The 18,013-nt window shown below is 38.4% G+C and overlaps 3 protein-coding genes across 3 annotated transcripts; 2 read left to right on the plus strand and 1 right to left on the minus strand.

The window, feature by feature from the left end:
• Positions 1-2,324: 2,324 nt before the first annotated feature.
• LOC149115045 (uncharacterized) lies at positions 2,325-4,463 on the plus strand. Its single transcript, XM_089285822.1, has 3 exons — positions 2,325-2,625; positions 3,288-3,472; positions 3,794-4,463. The coding sequence occupies exons 1-3, from the start codon at positions 2,325-2,327 to the stop codon at positions 4,163-4,165; spliced, it is 858 nt and encodes a 285-aa protein (XP_089141948.1). The 3' UTR covers positions 4,166-4,463.
• On the minus strand, positions 2,950-7,102 carry LOC110058311 (uncharacterized). Its single transcript, XM_089285799.1, has 5 exons — positions 6,662-7,102; positions 6,416-6,540; positions 5,824-6,170; positions 4,994-5,346; positions 2,950-4,726 (listed from the first exon to the last, which is right to left on the minus strand). Exons 1-5 carry the CDS (start codon positions 6,762-6,764, stop codon positions 4,395-4,397), a joined length of 1,260 nt encoding a protein of 419 aa, XP_089141925.1. The 5' UTR covers positions 6,765-7,102; the 3' UTR covers positions 2,950-4,394.
• A 696-nt stretch (positions 7,103-7,798) lies between these two features.
• LOC110054654 (uncharacterized) lies at positions 7,799-12,295 on the plus strand. The gene is made up of 3 exons (XM_089285832.1): positions 7,799-8,147; positions 10,556-10,724; positions 11,420-12,295. The coding sequence occupies exons 1-3, from the start codon at positions 8,012-8,014 to the stop codon at positions 11,637-11,639; spliced, it is 525 nt and encodes a 174-aa protein (XP_089141958.1). The 5' UTR covers positions 7,799-8,011; the 3' UTR covers positions 11,640-12,295.
• Positions 12,296-18,013: the final 5,718 nt, after the last annotated feature.

An 18,013-nucleotide genomic window follows, 5' to 3' on the forward strand; every position in this document is an offset into this window, starting at 1 on the left:
ATGGTGATGCCAACAATCACATTGCTGTACATCATCAACTGACAAACCACAACATTGACTGGGACTCTGCTCAGTGCTTAACCTACAGTACAAACTATTTTCAACGACTGACTCTGGAAAGCTGGTACACTAACCTAGAACAAACACCTCTTAACAGATGTCAACAACTACCGGCGCCTTGCAAACGACTTATCCACGACAGAAACGAAACCGACAAACGGACTTCTAACAGACCGACTTAACAGTACACGGACCAAAACCGACCTACTTGACTAACAATAGACGGATCGAAACCCACCAATGACTGATGACAAACTTTACACGAGTCTTTCAGCCAATACCATCATGGCTATACTGACCAATCACGTTCAACGGACCAGACTTATAAGATCATCGACTGACAAACACTATTCACTTGATTCTGAAGATGACTTCCGCTCAGGTTGTCGAAACGTCAGTCACCAACAACAGTTCTTTTCAGAACTACACTCACCCGGACGATCACACTATACGAACTATGGAATCTATTTGTTAAATCGACAACGGCAAATTAGCCAATCAGATTGCGAGATTAGTAGCAATTGTGGTAAAAATAAGTTTATAACATTTGTCACGCAGCAGTAGACTAAAATAATTCTCGATCGGTTTAAACACGGTTTTGTCGTTTCAGGTTACTCAATGAACGGCTTTCGCTGTTTGTCAATGTAGCGCCTACATACTGCACTGTACACAAATAAATTCAATTGAGATAAGGGGACAATACAATAAGTGTCACACATGGCCATTTATCGATTTAAATATTTCGTCCTTATTTATCCCTTTTAATTTCTTATTATATTTATTGACATTATCACTTTGTTGCGATGGGCAGACTGTTGTCTTTATTCGGTAATGGCCATCACAGATTTCCTTTTTTTTTTTTCTATTTTTGCAATTAAGTTCCTTCAGTTATATGATGCCATGCGGATATTTGACGCCTTCATTCTTAGTATACGTTTCCTTCTTCGATTTCATATTGCACAATCGTTACATTTGGCCATTTCTGATTTCTAAAAACAATATTGTTTAGATTTCATTGCTTTTGTACCATCCGTGAAGTTTGCACTGTGTAATTGTGTTGCCTCAACTCCATTCATGTCTAATTTGTGTACCTAACGGCAGTATTCCGTTATTCGTATTCTGCCTTCTGTAATTATGTTGCCCTGATTCCATGTCCATTCCCTTTTCCATATTCCGCCTTCTGTAATTATGTTGCCTCGATTCCATGTCTAATTTTCCGTTTTGGTAGACTATTCTGGACTTCTGTAATTTTGTTGCCTCGATTCCAGGTCTAATTTGTTTACCTAATTCCGTTTTTGGTATTCTGTTTTCTGTAATTATGTTACCTCAATTCCATGTCTATTTTATTTACCTAATTAAGAATTCAATTCCTTTGTTCGTATTCTGCCTTCTGTTGCCTCAATTCCATACCCAGCTTGGTTATTTTTTCAACCTCGCATACTCTTTTGGCGGGAAAATGTCACGTGACTAAAAAGGCGGGTTAAACAGCATGGCGGATCTTGTCTCGCTGGATTTCGAAGGAAAAACAGTCGGTTTAACGGCGTCAAGCCTTTACAAATCAACGATAGCTCGATTTCTTAATGTCCACGAGAACGGTTTACACTTAAAAGTGAGTAGAAATGGCAAAATTGAGAATATATGGCCTTCGTCAAATGGGAAGTTCTTATTACCACCCGGGATAACGAATGCCACTGTCATCGCATTTAGTGCTGAAGAATATCAAGACGAGGAAGAATTTGCGCCCTCTACCTTTGGCTTTCGGTACTTATTAAGTAATTTTGTTTCCGTATCGTTCATTATCCCTTCCTCTCGAGCTTTCTTCTCGACCTTTATGCGCTAGGTAATCAAGTACGGGCGTTTGACATTTTATGAAAAACATTCCTTTAAATTTTCTGCTCCGAAATTGTAGAACATGTTAACTGCTCAATCAAGGACAACTAACAGTATCTTTTTTTTAAAGAGTAATATTTATTTATCTCTAATTTCTGATATAATATCATCCAGTGTTGTTTCTTAGTTTACTTATTCACATAATTCACAGACATCATCAATGTACTTTTGTGTATTTCATTCATTTATTTATTCATTTGTTTTCTCGACGATATAATGTTCATGTGCTACTCTTAAATCTGAGTTGAAATAAAGTTGTGTATATTACATATGTCTGACTGTTGTCTTTTGTTATTGCTAGCTACAGCACTCCCTCATTCCCTCGCAAACCAACCCCAAGCGGAAGTAAATTTGTTCCTGCAGGACCATCAGGGATGGGTGCTGGCTTTGGGAAAAGACCAGCACCGGGTCTTGCTTTTATCAAGAACAAGAAAAAGAAAACAGCGAGCCTTGTGAAGGACTTCACTTTTTCATCTGTTGATGATGAGGGCCAAATGGTGACAGTCTTCCCAATTTCAATCAATTTGAGTGAAGTCTCTGAGAAGTTTGGTCAGTTGTCTGTACCAATCATCTGTAGCGCTGTGGAACAAGAGCTGCGGGATCAAGGAGAGGTGGTAAGACTGGTAGTGGTGGATGCAAGGGGGCAACCTATCATGGATTCCTCTGAGACAAGAAGTAAGTTCTTCAGTTTTGTTTCATTTGCACCCTTACAGTCACAATGGACTTATCTTGTGGTGCAATGACACTGAAGGGAGTTTTGGTTTTGTTCTTGCCAGTGAACTAGGGTATTGTAGGTAGAAAAATAAAGTTTCCTTTCACGGACAGGAACTAATTTAAACTAAAACTGTATTTCACTATTTAACAAAGTGAGAAAAAGCTGTCAGTGTTTGGGGCAATGCTGTGGCTTGAGTTTTTCTCTATGGCTCTCTAATGACAGGAAAAGAAATGACAGGGCAGTTTGAACTCACTCCCTCGACCCATGATTCCTGCTTCTTGACATTATTTTTTGGTGCTTCTCTCCCTGTCTTTGGTGGTGATGGTGTTGTTGGTGGTGGTGGTGTAGTAGTAGTAGTATCCCCTTTCACCCAGGTCTGCTAGTACTGCTCTTTATTGCTCAAAAAATCATGCATATATCATCATCATACGTAGGTGTTCTGCAGGCCACATGTCACTGCCAACTACTGAAAATGTGCATTGGTTCCTTGCCATAACCTTATCAAGCTGCATTGCTAACTATTTACATAAAGAATTGGTGTGACCGTGTTTATTTGTCAATAGCTATTTTAATTTTGGTGCAAAAAGTCGCATACTCTGAAAAGTTTTTCTCACCTATGCAGAAGAACAGTTTTGGACATCTCAGCGAACATTTCGTGTGATATCACAGCATACATTCAAAAAGTGGAAACCAGGAGTCTGGCAAGCTCTTAACACTGGTCTTTACACTCTTGATGAGGGGGAGGAAGATGAAGCAAGGCAGGGAACAGTTCCTGAAGAACAACATCATTTCTTCTCACAGAACTCTGTAAGTATTCTTCAAGGAATCATACATGTAGGTGTATCTTTATAATATTCTGAGTTTAATAAAAATAGTCATTAGTAAAAAAAATTCAAACATACTTTTCAGGATTTCTTTAGGTCACACGACCACATCTCCAACTCTTGAGCACATGAATTAGAAATACAATTAAGAAAAATCGAGAGAAATGTGATTAAAATGGCAGCTTCTGAAATCGTTTTATTTCTATTTGAAGCCTAATATAATTTCTAAAATTCAGTGCAAAAATATTAAAAATCCAAACTAATTCTCTAAGATGCATTTTTTTATTCTTTTTAACCTCCATAGGCTCAAACAGGAGACATGTCTGAGATAAAGAGTATGTTCCTTGAAATTAAAGATAATATAGAATCAAACAAGGAAGTTAAAAAGCTTAAGCAGGTGTTTACCTGTGTCATCTGCCAACAAACCAGTGCTGCAGTAATGTATTTTTGTGTGACTGGCTGTGGCCAGCTAATAGGCTGTTTTTTATGTGCATCCAAAATAGAGGATTGCCCTCTGTGCAGGGTTAGCCTGCCTGATCCACAACTGAGGAAGCCACTGAAAGTCAGTGGACTAGCTGGAATCTTAGGGATTCCTGACTTTTCTGTTACTTCAGCCTTACGGGAAGCAAAGATTGATGTGCAGGATGAGGAAGATGCGGACAATGAAATTCTTTAATTTCTATACATCTGTTACTGATAGCTTATAATAGTTTGTTGATATTTCATTAGGATATGCAGATAAGCCTGGAACAACATTTGGAGTTTTAATGCCTTTGTTGATTAACTTGTGTGTGCCAGGCATTGACTGAAATTACTAATTATCAGTTACTCTTACTTTATGGAAAAAAGTTTATATTTTCTTTTTGATTGCAGTTCAACTTGTAGTTAATGTTTTAGTTCTCCAGTTATGAAGTGGCCTCTGTTTGGGCAAGGAATTCTGTTATTTCAATAAAACTTTTAATTGCAGTAACAAATGTGTCAATCCCGTCATGAACAACATCACAAAATATGCTTGCAAAAGAGGAGTTTCGAGAAAGAAATAAATGCTCCCTTGACTCTTGAAGGTGATCATAGCATGCGATTGGATCATAACCAATGCTGGGGTCAGTATTCAGCCTTCCGCCTCGTTCTTCATACATTCGTACAGCCTCTGGAGTTGTAGGAATCAAATGTGGTTCCAATGGCACAGCCTGATTTGTCCCTCTCATTTTCTCAATGGGTATACATCCTTTGGGTCCTGTAAATGAGAAGGAAATGTTTTCTAGTGTGTAAGCCATTAAATACATTCAGAATATACCAATGAATTGCTACATTCCACATTGATGCTCGAGCCACAACGCGTAATGTGGCTATAATGTACCCTTTCACTCTAGCTGCTTATTTGTTTGAAACACATTTTGAGCCAAATACTTCTGTAGATAACAATGCTGTATTGTTATGGTTACTTGTGGTTTCAGTGAAGTTCAAAGTGCATGACTTTCTGACATGAAATACCACCACTCACCTGGAATTCGGTGATGGTTCCAAGAATTAACAAAGTTTTCAGATCCCACTTTGCTGACATTTATAGTCAGCCAGGATACAGCAAAACTAACCATAGGATCTTCCATGTTGAAGATCTCTTGCTCTTTTATAATGCAGAGTGCCTTTTTAAGTGGATAGTTTACTCTGGAATTTTCCTCTGGCCAAAGCCTCTCTGCCCTGTAATTCTTGGTGGATGTTGTTTGCCTCCAAGGGGCCCTGCTGTTATCATGACGTCTATTCTTGAGTAGCTCCTGTACAAAGATGCAGAGACAGAACTCTGTGCCATGATCAACACACACCTGATCAAATAACCCAAACTGAAGCAGAAGAGGCCTGTATTAGATAAAATGAAAACTAGTCAGCAAGGAGGATTGTTAAAAGGAAAAGGTTTGAAATCATGCGAAACAATATCACCCCCAGTTGAGTTACCAACCAATCCAGCATGAGCTTTTAAAAAGCTTTGAAAGAAAATGAAAGATCTCTCCAATAAATTATAACCCAGGCCCAGTCACTTATGAAGTACTGCAAGACTACCTGATCATGAAGAAGTCTTTTTAATGTTGGGTTTACTTTTTGGATACCTCATAATTATTTTTGGATTTATACAAAGAGATGTAAAATTCATACATGTATATCTTCCAGATGCAGAAGGGGAGGGTACAATCCAATGATAGGGAGAGCTATAATTTTGAATTGTTTTTAGTTTTTGAGAGATTGGATCATAAAATTGTTGGTGAAAATAATTCAGATCTGATAAGTTAATCTTTAGGACATGTTTTGATCTGAAGAAGGTCTAAAAGGAGCACCTACCGAAATAGATATTGGTAGATAAGCACAGGGTTCTTTTTAGGTATTGTAATAAATCCAAGGACCATCCTACTACAGCCATCCAGAGCATGGACGTGGATGACCCCAAACTCTTGGGCTAACTTCTCATTTTGGTCCATATGCAACTTATAGCCAAAATATGGTGCATAGTATGGAACTGGATTTGTTCTATCTAGTAGGTCATGTGCCCTTTCGTTGTGGGCGCTGGGAGCAACTATTCTCAGCATACTTGATATTCGCCGCTGACTGATTTCACGACCGCGTGAACCTTGTTCCAGCTGATATCGAAGGGTGCCCTGCATCATGCGTCGCCCATATGTATGTCCATACTGTGGATCGAAATACACACTATTTGGGATAAGTTGTGAAGGGTAGGGGGTGAGGGCTAAAGCAAGTTAAGGGCATGAGGGGTGTGAGTGGGGAGGGAAGATGGGGAGGGGATGAGGGATAACATAGCTAATGTACGGGGAAGAAGTAAGACAAATTCGTAGCGCAAATCACATGAGGTCCGTGTTAATCTTTGTTGTTGGGTTAAAGCATAGTAAACCGAATAAGTACGTAAATATACGGGTACCTGTTCGATGTTTCTTACGACCATTTCCTCCAGACATTCCTCTGAAACCCAGCGTAAAGCTGAAACATTTATGTTTCTCTTCTTACAGTATCTTCTGATACTTCTTGAACTAAGTCCCCGTGCTTCTATCAATCAAAACAAAGAGCTGACATAAACATAACATTACACGTTTAATTGGTTCAAACTGATAAATCAAGACCTGAATAAACCGGCGTTAAAAACTCCAGCTAAACACGCTAAACCTACCAGGATAGAGTGCTTGAAGTCTTTCACTTATAGCTTGGTAGGATAACTTCCTTTTAACGCGGTCTCGTATGAACTCCTCTTCAACGATTTCGTCTAGATTCATTTTGGGCCAATTTTCTTTTCAAAAATGCCCGCCCTATTTATGAGCACGTGATCTCAGGTTCAGTCTCCTCTCGAGCAACCTCGTCCCCACTTTGCACTGGGATCGAGGCAACATACTTGCAAAATGAGGAATGAAAAATACGAAATCAAGATGAAGAGGACCGAAAACAAACCACCGTCGAGTAGTAACAATCTATTCACCCACCAATTACAAGTACAATATAAAGAAAAAAAAAGGAATAAATAAAATCACGGGACTTTACCTAAGGGAGTCACTAGTACGGAATAAGAAATAACAGAAAAAGATAACAGTAAGATAAGAAGACGAAGCAATCACGATAATGATGTGATAACATCATTGCTTGATAGGCAAGACGATCCGAAGAAACTCAAAATACGGGCAAAAATATCGAACTTCATGACTACAAAATAACAATTAATAAATTAGAATTTCAGGATATAACCGGCCAATTTGGACATAGAATATATTGCAATGGGCACCTGGTACACTGATCCAAAACCCAGAAAATAAGCATGGAATCGAGGCAAGATAATTACAGAAGGCAAAAGACAGAAAGCCAACACGGAATCGAGGCAAGATAATCGCAGAATGCAAAAGACAGAACATAAATATGGAATCGAGGCAAGATAATTGCAGAATGCAAAAGACAGAAAGTCAACACGGAATCGAGGCAAGATTATAACAGAAGGCAACAGTGAATTCAGGCGAATTTCAGAATACATTTTGAATAACAACATCAAAATTTGAAATGGCCACGTGGTACACTCATCCAATACTCGCAAACGTTTTGATGGAAACAATTTTCTCCTTTCGCAAAAAAAGTGAGAAATGTCAATCATGTTTTTCGCGCCAAAACATTTACTCTCTGATTCACATCCCTGCAGGTGTGACAAGTCGACCTCTCAGACTTACGACGCTCATGCTCGCGACTTCGTCGCTCGAGGATTAGTAATAATCCTTGATTTATTTATACCCCTCGCTAAGTTCGAGGGAGATAAAGAAGTCAAGGACTGAGAAAAGGTCGACTTATGGCAAGTCTACGTCGTCGTGTTTTGCCGCCATAATTTACCGGATCTTCGTTGTCATCCCAAGGCCCCGCCGGCTTATAGACGCGAAAAGGGCTCTGGGGATGAGAATATGGCATACAGTTGACTTTAGTGTGACTTCGTGTACATATTATTGGGAATCCTGACCGAGTTTTTCGTTACACCTGAGAGTGTCCGACAATGTCCCTGTACACACCGAATCAGGAAGAAAAGGAACGATTTATGAGTCGAGCAATCGAACTCAGTAACGAAGGACCATCCAAAGGACATGGCGGACCGTACGGAGCAATCATTGTAAAAGATGGCAAGATAATTGGTAAGCGCTTCAGCAATGGGCCATTCCATTTTTTATCCGCACCCCCGCCCCCTATTAATTAAAGACCTAGGAAATCTGAGGGGGGGGGGGGGGGAGTTTTAAAGGCTGTTTCCGAGGGGCAACTGTGTCGGCACCTCTGATCTTTTGATAGAATACTGAAGGGGGAATTGTATCGGCACTCTGATCTTCCTTTCTGAGGGGGTAGAATTCAAAGCTCCCCAATGGGGGGGGGGGGGGGGATGCCGATGTTAAATGGAATGGCCCAACTGGTCATCAATTGCTGTTTGATAATTGCCCCACGGTTGGACAATTGCAATTTATATAAAAAAAAAAAATCAAATGCTTGACAAATGCCTATGCAGAGGTGAGCCAGTTATTGAGTTTACTTATATATATATATATATATATATATATATATATATATATATATATATATATATATATATTTATTTATTTATTTATTTATTTATTAAATTTGTTACCTAGCTAAATTGTCATTTATTACCATCAAATGCACCTCATTTTTTATCGGTCACAAAGAATCGAAATGTGGCTGGTTTGCAGTGTCATGCTATCAAAAATAAACATCGTAACCATTCAATAAATTAAGTCAACCGGGATATGAAAGATGATTGATATATAAACGGCCTTGCCAAAATTTAGGTCTGTGCGGTTTTTCATTCACTTATTATTCAGAAAAGTGTTTCACTCAAATTTACAGAACTTTGTATCGAGTTGCTATGTTTGTGCGCTTGGGAGGGACACCAACATGACCGCCATAAAGTAACATCTGAAACATCTGTCACTGAGTTTTGCCGTTGAAATGAAAAGTTATTTCTCTAGAGGTCCGACACATTAAAATTAATACTTCTTCAAGAGCAAGAAGTGTCTAGTTAGCAAAACTTGAGCAATAAGACTTTAGTCATCTTTTGACCTACTCAAGAGCCTTACTGGGCGCCATTTTAACGTCACGCAATGCATAAACGCGGAAATTCATATGTGCTCTATTACATAATAAGGAACCCTGTCGGGCTTAAATGTTGCAAAACATCAAGTTATTAGAGGGTCTTACATCTGAAGAAACCAACACTTTGGAAGGATTCAATTTGGTAATTTCTTATTTTGGAAAATGATGACATCACATGAAAACTGGCACTGTGTCGACCATTACCATATGAAATATATCAAACAACAACATACACGTACAAACAATGAAACAGAGATTGTTTGCACAGACCTTTTTGTCTTCACTCCAGTCTTCACTCCAGTGAAAAATAAAGTATAAATATACATAAAATCTGCATTGGGAGCTGTCTACCTCATGGAGGAGGGGGAAAATACTCAGCCATGCTTTATACAGGGGGCTCCCCTTAAAATTAACATACTTAACCTCATATATCACCATTTCTGACAAAAAAAAATAAATATAACCCATTTATATTTACCTGACAATGAACATGGTGCCCTTTTCTTTATTAAACACTTGGTCCTTAATAAATGCTAGGCCTCAAAGTGGGGAACATGAGGGTCAGAACCTCCCTCTTCCCGTACCCTGCTGTCCTGCCTCCCGTACCTTTATCTCAAGACTCTCACCCTTTGTCTGTCCTGCTCCCCTCCCCTGTAAATAAGGAGACTCAAAACACATCCTAGTCACTTAGCTGCACAATCTTTAGGCATGTCCTTTTCCTTTTTCTTCCTTTGTTTTCAGCCTTGCTCCTCTTACTCACGTCTTTTGACAGCTTAAGTGACAACATTTCATGACCTATCATGTAACGACCATCAAAGGGTTTCCAATTTTACCGGAAGTGAGCCACAGTTTTTTAGCCCAAGGACACATATTTTTGCTTGCTTGTTAGCTGAGAATTCTCAAACGACACTAAATGCAAGTCAAATAACATTTTAAGTTCTTGTTTTTGATTCAAGTATTTGAACGCTTAATAAATTAGCATGATTTTAAATTTCTCTCCTGATTCTGGCCCTCTTAGAACTCTCACTTCCCGCCCTTTCCTCTCCCGCCTCTGATTCCCCTGTCTCCCCACGTCATAGGCAGAGTCATGTATACTCCTGGCTCAAAAGTTGAATCATGGTATAATAATTAGCATTAAATATAATAACAAGATATACATGCACAGTGTGCCTGTCAAAAATGGTGAATAAAATCCCTTGTTTTATAACATTAACAGGCTTGAAAACTCTCTCTCAATTTGCAGCTACAAATTTTGCTCCTTCTGCAGTGTAAAAATGTACAAAATAAGTGAAACACTTTTTTATAATCTGACAAAAGTATATACCGGTGTGACCTGAACACAACTTCAAGTGAGAGTTTACCAAAAATGGAAAATTCTCGTCCAACTTGAGAGTTTGTGAACATTATTTTGGAGTTGATTTTTATTTATTTTCCTTTCCAGGAGAAGGCTACAACAGGGAAACCATAGACTGTGATCCAACTGGACATGGAGAAGTGACTGCCATCAGACAAGCTTGTAAGAGTATTCAATCCTGTGATCTAAGTGGCTGTGAGATCTACACCAGCTGCGAGCCTTGTTCTATGTGTACATCAGCTATGTGGCTTTGTAGGTGAGTAGAAATAATTAGTATTTAGTAGTTATAGCTAGTTTGTAAGTTCCATTTTCTGTTATATTGAATACATGACTGTATAATTTAAATTTGTCTAGTACTCAAAAGTTTTAAACACAATGTTAGGACAGTGCATACTTTTGTACGTGCATAGATGTTCTGCCTATCACATGATCATGATGCATTGTTTTTAAAAAAAAAAAAAAAAACAATTTTTGAACCAAATTTTGGGGTTTGGGTAAAATGTTCTCTGCCACCTCTCAGTAAGCCAAATATTTGTGTCCCTAGAAACTGGTTTGCGTGTACCTGCACTTCACCATCTGTAGTTTAACAAATTGACGTCAGTTCAGTTTATGCATCTGTCCTCTTATTGATGATAAATTGCATCATAAATTGTGTGACGAGCCCTAAGAGCATCTGCATGGGAGGCTAGTAAACAGGTTGTGGTCATCATTTTTATATAATAGGTTACCATGGCAGCATAGTACTTGTTAAAAACACACTTGCCAATTTGTTGCTATGGTAACCTAATGTGGCACAAAGATTACCATCACTGGTTTACTTTAGGGCTGGGCGTTTGTGTGACACAAACGTTAGTAACATTACTTGATAAATAGTGCTTAAGTATTGATCTGTCAACATATAGCTGCTGGAAACTGTTGCCAACCACCTGAAATACGCAGTTTGTTTTGTAGGTTAGACCGTGTCTACTATGGTAACCGTCTCAATGACACAAAGCATATTTTGGACTTGGCGCCTCTTTTTCAACATGTTGCCACTCCTATTGATCAACGGTCTACTACAGTGGAGCAGATCAAGGGCAAGGAGGCCTATGACGTCATTACAAAGTGGGCCAATGATCCAAACCTGAATGAGTATTTGATAGCAAAGCTAAAATCAGAAACCAAGAGTTAACTAAGTGTAGTTGAAATCAGCAAGTCACGCAAGTCAAAATTCCCCATCACAGACAGTCTCGATCTTAGCTGACCACCCCCATAAAATGCTTCATTCTCTCGTCCCCCTTTCTCTCTTGTCAAAGCAAATCAGTCAATTGGTTTAAAAAGATCCTAGAGTAAGAGTGGGCATAAGCAATATTGGCAAATGAACAAATAAATGGTTCTTAGCAAGCCTTAATCATATCCACGCTGTCTTTTTGATTTTTCATAAAGCCATTATCAATCTACATGGAAGAGTCACGAGGGCTGAATTGGCTGATTTAGATTAATTATGACATAGTCACGAAGGGTATTAGACTCGGGAACAACTAAAAAATGGTTGCAGCTTATGAACAAAAACTGTTTTTTTTTGTTTTTTTTGTTTTTTTTCACTTTTCTAAAAGAACTGCGTCGGTAAACGTGAGAAATGAAGCATTTGATGGGGGATGTCCTTTGCGTGGTCAGGTCAAACTGGTTGAGCCTTGTAAGAAAATCTGCATGAACAAATATGAATAACAGATGTTGTGATTGACCATTTAGATATCTCCAACAAAGAAGATGTAGGGGTGGGGGGAGCATGGTGGGAGCATATAGATTTAAGTTACTAGTTTTGAGTGAAATAAACTGACAGTTTAATTTGTGGTTTCAAGGTGTGACATTTCCCAACCTGCTCTAGCGTGTGTGGAAAGCGTTCCCGTTTGAAAAGAATTTTGCACATTTTGGCCACACAGAAACTGGGGCAAAGGCGAAACATTGGATGATGGGGAGAGTGAGTGGACAAGAGGTTCCTTGTAGATTGATTCTAGCATAGTTAATAGAGGGGAATGGTTATGAAACTTGATAAAGTTCTTTGTTGCATGTTTTTGTTCTCTTTTTTGGCCTGGACCGTGTACAGAACACAATAGTTTTTTACTACTGACCGAGAAACGAACCAAAAGAAAGGTTTTGGTTACGTAACTCATCCATAGTGTATGAACGCACAACAAAAGATTGTGCAAGGTCGTGGACTTTCCAAGATCAATCTTCTCATCTTTGTTTGGTACTTTGATGTTTGCTGGGCTTCCTAACCATTCCCCTCTATAAATTAACTATGATTCGAGCTAGTATTGAGTTGTTATTGAGTTGTAGCAGAAGCATATCACCTCGGAAGTGATATGCTTCTGGTTATAGTTTTAGAGCGCGCTTTCTTTCAAGCTGTTTTCTAAGATTGCTGGTATTGACGTCGTTTTTTCGAAAAATCAAGCACTTAACATTTTTATTTAAGTTACTTCATAAAATATAATACTTGTTCTAACAATACTTCAATCTCTAAGAGTAAATCATACCAAACCAAAAGTTAAAAAGTACAAAAATTGAATAAAAATAATAAAAATTGGTCCTCCAGGAGACAATCAAGTGGTCGCCCAATGTTACTGATGAATGAATGAATGAATGACAACTTTATTTAAGTCTCCGTCTTAATAGCTGAGCACAAGTGCTCTACTAATTGGGGAGACTAAAATATAAAGCAAAATGTATTCACCTAAGATTTAGTAAAATTAAGAAAATATTAAAATATTAAAATTGAATCCAAAAAAAACAAAACTAATTTGTTGATAAATACTATCATGATATTATCACCTAATAGTTATTTAACAACTAACTAGATTAAGCTTATATGATTAGTGAAGTTAAGGTTTGAGTCTAGGATTACACCTAAGAGTTCAAGCTTGTCTGCTGTTTTTATCTCTTCATTGTTCACACAGAACTGATGTTCACACAGACTGATGCCGTTTAACAAATAACTATTCTTATATCTTGATCTGATTCTATTTGCAACCTGATTGATTACCTCTGTGATTATGCTTGTTTCAATTCATGAAGACAATTATTGTTGTGAAGTTGCTTCAAAGTAACTTTTTTTCTGAACACAACTTTCGGTAAGTAAATTGTCTCCTTACCGACGAAGAATTAACCTTTTCTGTGCAAATCAAAGTATTTACATGTAATTATCATGTCCTAGTCAAGCATTCTAGAGGTGTTATGCAAAAAAACTACGAGAGAAAATTGAAATCTCAACTTGCGGAAAAACGTAAAACCATAAAACGTTTCATTAAAAATGTCTGAATACTTAATGCTCTAAATTGTTACTGAAACTCAGAATTCAGTAAAAAAAAATTAACACCATCATTTGAAAAGATTAATATTGAAGTAGAGAAAAGATTACCGCCGAGGGTATTTTTTTTCTCAAAACAGCTTTTGAGAAAAGCTAATTAAAACAAATTTTCGTATCCCCTTCTTTATTTTTATCTTAAAAAAATTACGTTGTAAAACTATGATACATTCCATCACAGTAAATCTGAAATCTAAATAGGTTTTTCTTAAAGCGGGGAAATACGATTGCGTGGTTAAATGAAATGTAGACCTAACTGATGTCTAAAATTTTTTTTTTTCCACAGTAAAAAATATAAAAAAAAATTATGATAACTACGATATTTACGATGAATTTCAAATCAATGAAATTCAAATCCGTTTACGTGAATCAACTTCCAAGTTGATGATACACTTGCACTATAAGAAAAAGTAAAATAACGTATGAAGCAAAGCAGAACCACTGTAACATGCAAACTAACGTTTCAAAGAAAACATAAAACAATGTAAGGCTTACAGGAGTTATTGTCACATGATCTATAAAAGCAGTCGGACTTAAAAGTAACAGTCCATTACAATGAACTTTCACAACGATCATTGTATTACAAAACTCCAGCGCACACATGATTAAAAGCTTTTAAAAAGCGAACTGAAAAGAAATTTCTTAGTTTTCAATGTCATCGAAATAAATAAGAGCTTTATTGTGTGGTCAGAAGGACAAACCAAGCTAACTCACCATCGTGGATGGTTTTTTCTTTCATGGCTCAAACGTCACTAGAGCTATCAAAAGATGATGCTTCTTCCCTTGAGGCTGCCATCCTACCAAGACAAAACAATAAATAGACTCCTTTGTAAATGAGTGGGTTTTTCAGTTTCCAGAACAGTTTTTTCCCCTTTTGATTCACTTTTAATTTAAATTTATTTAGCATTGAAGGATGACCAGAGGCCGGGATAAGGTAAGGTAGTAGCAAGACTACCAGTTTTTGAGATTGCTCAAATCAAAATATAAACTCATACAACTTGCTATTACTTCGAAATGAAACAAAAGAAAAATTTTATCTTAAAGAACGTCTTCCTCTACGCCTCACTTAAATCACACAACATAAAAAAATAACGGTAAGTAGAACAGTTGGCTCTTTCAGCTTGCCGTAATTTTTTAAAATAATTTTGGGTAAGATTATATTCCCACCTGATTTTGCTAAAATTCATCTTGACGTCATCGCCAACAAGTACGAACGGAGCCCAGCACTTCAGGTCTTTGAAGTCATCGGATTTTCGCAGATTCTTCATAGCTTGGTGGAGACACTTGCTGACACATTGGCCTTCAGACAGTTGTTTGTAGAAGTGTTTCATGAACTCTTTAGTTGCTTTGGCATCGACCGCCCACAATGTCACGACAACGGAACGAGCACCAGCTCCTAAAAAGGCACGTGCAATACCAACCAGACCTTCAGCCTTAACCTCTCCTCGGCCGGAATGGCAACAGCTCCAGACGACCAGCCGCGCTCGCAATTTTGAATTCAAAATGTCTTTCATCGTCAAAAGAAAGCTTTCTGACAAGGATGTCAGATTAGGGGATAAAATTATTTCACCTGTTCCGGAAACACCATGTGCTGCAATGTGCACTAAAGCAACCGGGTCTATCCGGCTTAACAGTTCGGGCTTTGTTGCTCTTCTTCCCGTTAGAGGCTCAGTATTGAGAATCTTGCCGATCATCTCTACCTCCCCTTTGGCGCACGGGAGAGGAGGTAGTTCAGTACATCGTCCATTCATGACGACTTTAACACCCACCCATGGGTCTCCAACAAGTAGCGCTCCAGTCGTACTGTGGTACCCCTCTGGGCACTCTGCCATCAGCTTCAAACTGGTCAATGAAGGAATTAGTCGAATTCTGAAGGTTTCAGAAAAGTACTTGGAATCTTGGGTGATGACTGCGGAAAAACGAACCAATGCCAAGGGACGATGATAATTTCATCATGTAATAAGTCTGCAACTGGGCCAATACACTTGTTAAACAGTTCCTTTAAAGCATCTTCCTTTCTGTCCAACGATTTCATCTCTTCGGACTTCTGAACAGGCAACTCTTCAGCTGCAGGGCCATCCAAGCAACGATCCTCACATTTAACACTTCTCAGTATTTTCTCAGGACTGCAGAAAGATAATTCCGTCTTCTCGGGAAATGTTTCCATCTAATTCCCTTTGCCTGAAATGAATTTCTTTTCCTTTCTGTAGCCCTTAGTTTAGTAATATCAAGAAAAAAATACTAAGGTTGAGGCCTTTTTACTAAGAAAAAACTTACGAGAAGATGACTAACCAGGCCACTTCCGGTTAAAGTTTCAACAAAGCGTGTCTGTAAAAATCAGCCATTTAATTTCGATTAATACCTTTTTTTATTCTAAGTCATGAATTAGAGACTCTGAAGTTAATTGCAACCAAAAAGAGTTACCGTTAATCAGAAATTTTCATGTGATTTTGTCTTTGGACCGATCAGATTTTGGTCCAGCAACGGTTATAAATTTTGTAATAGAAGTCTTGAAAATTACGGATAATGTCAGTTTCCCCCCCCCCCCCCCCCCCAAGTTGCTGAATGTCTGACCAAATTGCCAGAAAATTACTCATTGGCACACTTTCCATTTCTCTATTGGGATTTTCCATTTGTTGCATTTTCAGTTAGCACAGATCCAGACTAAATCAGTGTACTGCATACATCCAAAGATAGGACAGGGGAGGAGTGGATTTTCCTTCAAAGACTACTGCTTATGGCACCCTTAGCTGTAGAATTGCTGGCCCTTAACTCCAATTTCCATAATCCCCAGGACGACCAGTATGCTTGCTGTGGGTGATATGGTAAGTCGTGACAAGGCCCAGTGCCTCATACCTGCTGGAGCTTAAATTGGTTATTGCTCTTCTTCCCTGGACAGGATGACAATCACTGGCTCTCATTTATACATCTGGGTGGAGAGAGGCACTGTGAAAGAAAATTGCCTTTTCCAAGACGACATGGCAACACCCTAGTAACCAGGAACGGTCGATCTGGAGTCCAGCCCCTTAACCATTAGGCCGCGACCATGCTGTGCGCTAGGCAGTTGCTTTTGTATAGGATCCGAATGCGTTATTACATTACATGTTTACTTAGTCTGTCCTAAATTGATAAAATGCAACCGGGAAATGAATATATTGCCAGCACGTGGATATCTTGCTGGCTGGATTGTTTATTTACAAGTAAAGAAACTATCTGCGATCAATTAATTAAACTTATTAAATCTATTCAGTCTGTAAGTGAATTTGTTTCATTTGAGTGTGCTTGAAAGGCAGAGGAGTAAAAGTCTGGCTATTACCCTTTTTATTCCCGTGCAAAACTAAAAACGTGTATACGGTGTCCCTTTTGGAAAGAAGATGACATTTGCGGGGCATGAGATAACAAGACATCAGAGCCTGCTGTGACTCTCCCTTTAGCGACGTTAGATCGAGATGTTACCCACCTACTGGTCAAATTAAAATGGGCACTGGTGGTAATAAACTGGCCGTGTCTCACAGAGTTGACAACTTCACTGAATGGAAGTTAAAGTATGAATTAAAGAAGATTGTGATTTGCCCACGTCACGGTGGAAAATTCACCCGTTTGCGTGACCAAAGAGCGCCATGTCAACACCCTTTTTTCCATCCAGGAGAAAGCAGAAATTGAAGAAACTGAAAAAAGTTATTGCTAACATTTCAGATAGCATATTTGAGGAGTTCGGCATTGTAATACCTATTGCATCCCATAAGTATCCTAGGGTAGAGTGACTGCATGCATGTACATCAGACATAAATTTATTTTGCACGTTCAAAGAGTTTTTTTACACGCTTTAATGTCTTTAATTCGTTCCACTGGTTCAAGGATGGTTGTTCCATCATCATCTGCATACACATTTGAACAAAATGTCTCTAACTTAAATTGTCTACCCACACACAATTCAATTGCTAACATTTTCTACATTTTGCTAACGTTGGATGTTGTTTCACTTGAAGAGTCGAAAGGGCTTGGAGATGAATTAAGTAGTTTCACATGCTTAATATTAAATAACAGAGGAGACGCTTCGCATGTCGTGCAAAAAAAATGTAATCTCCGGGCCCTCTATTGTATTATGAGGCTTACTTACCGACAGTCTCTATCAGGTACGATGGTATTCGTATTTAGAATCGATACCAAAGAGGAGCAAAGATTGAAGCTTGAAGGAGAGC

This window comes from Orbicella faveolata, unplaced genomic scaffold (assembly GCF_042242905.1).
Source record: "Orbicella faveolata isolate gen_17 unplaced genomic scaffold, um_ofav_v1 contig_13, whole genome shotgun sequence".
Lineage (NCBI taxonomy): Eukaryota > Metazoa > Cnidaria > Anthozoa > Scleractinia > Merulinidae > Orbicella > Orbicella faveolata.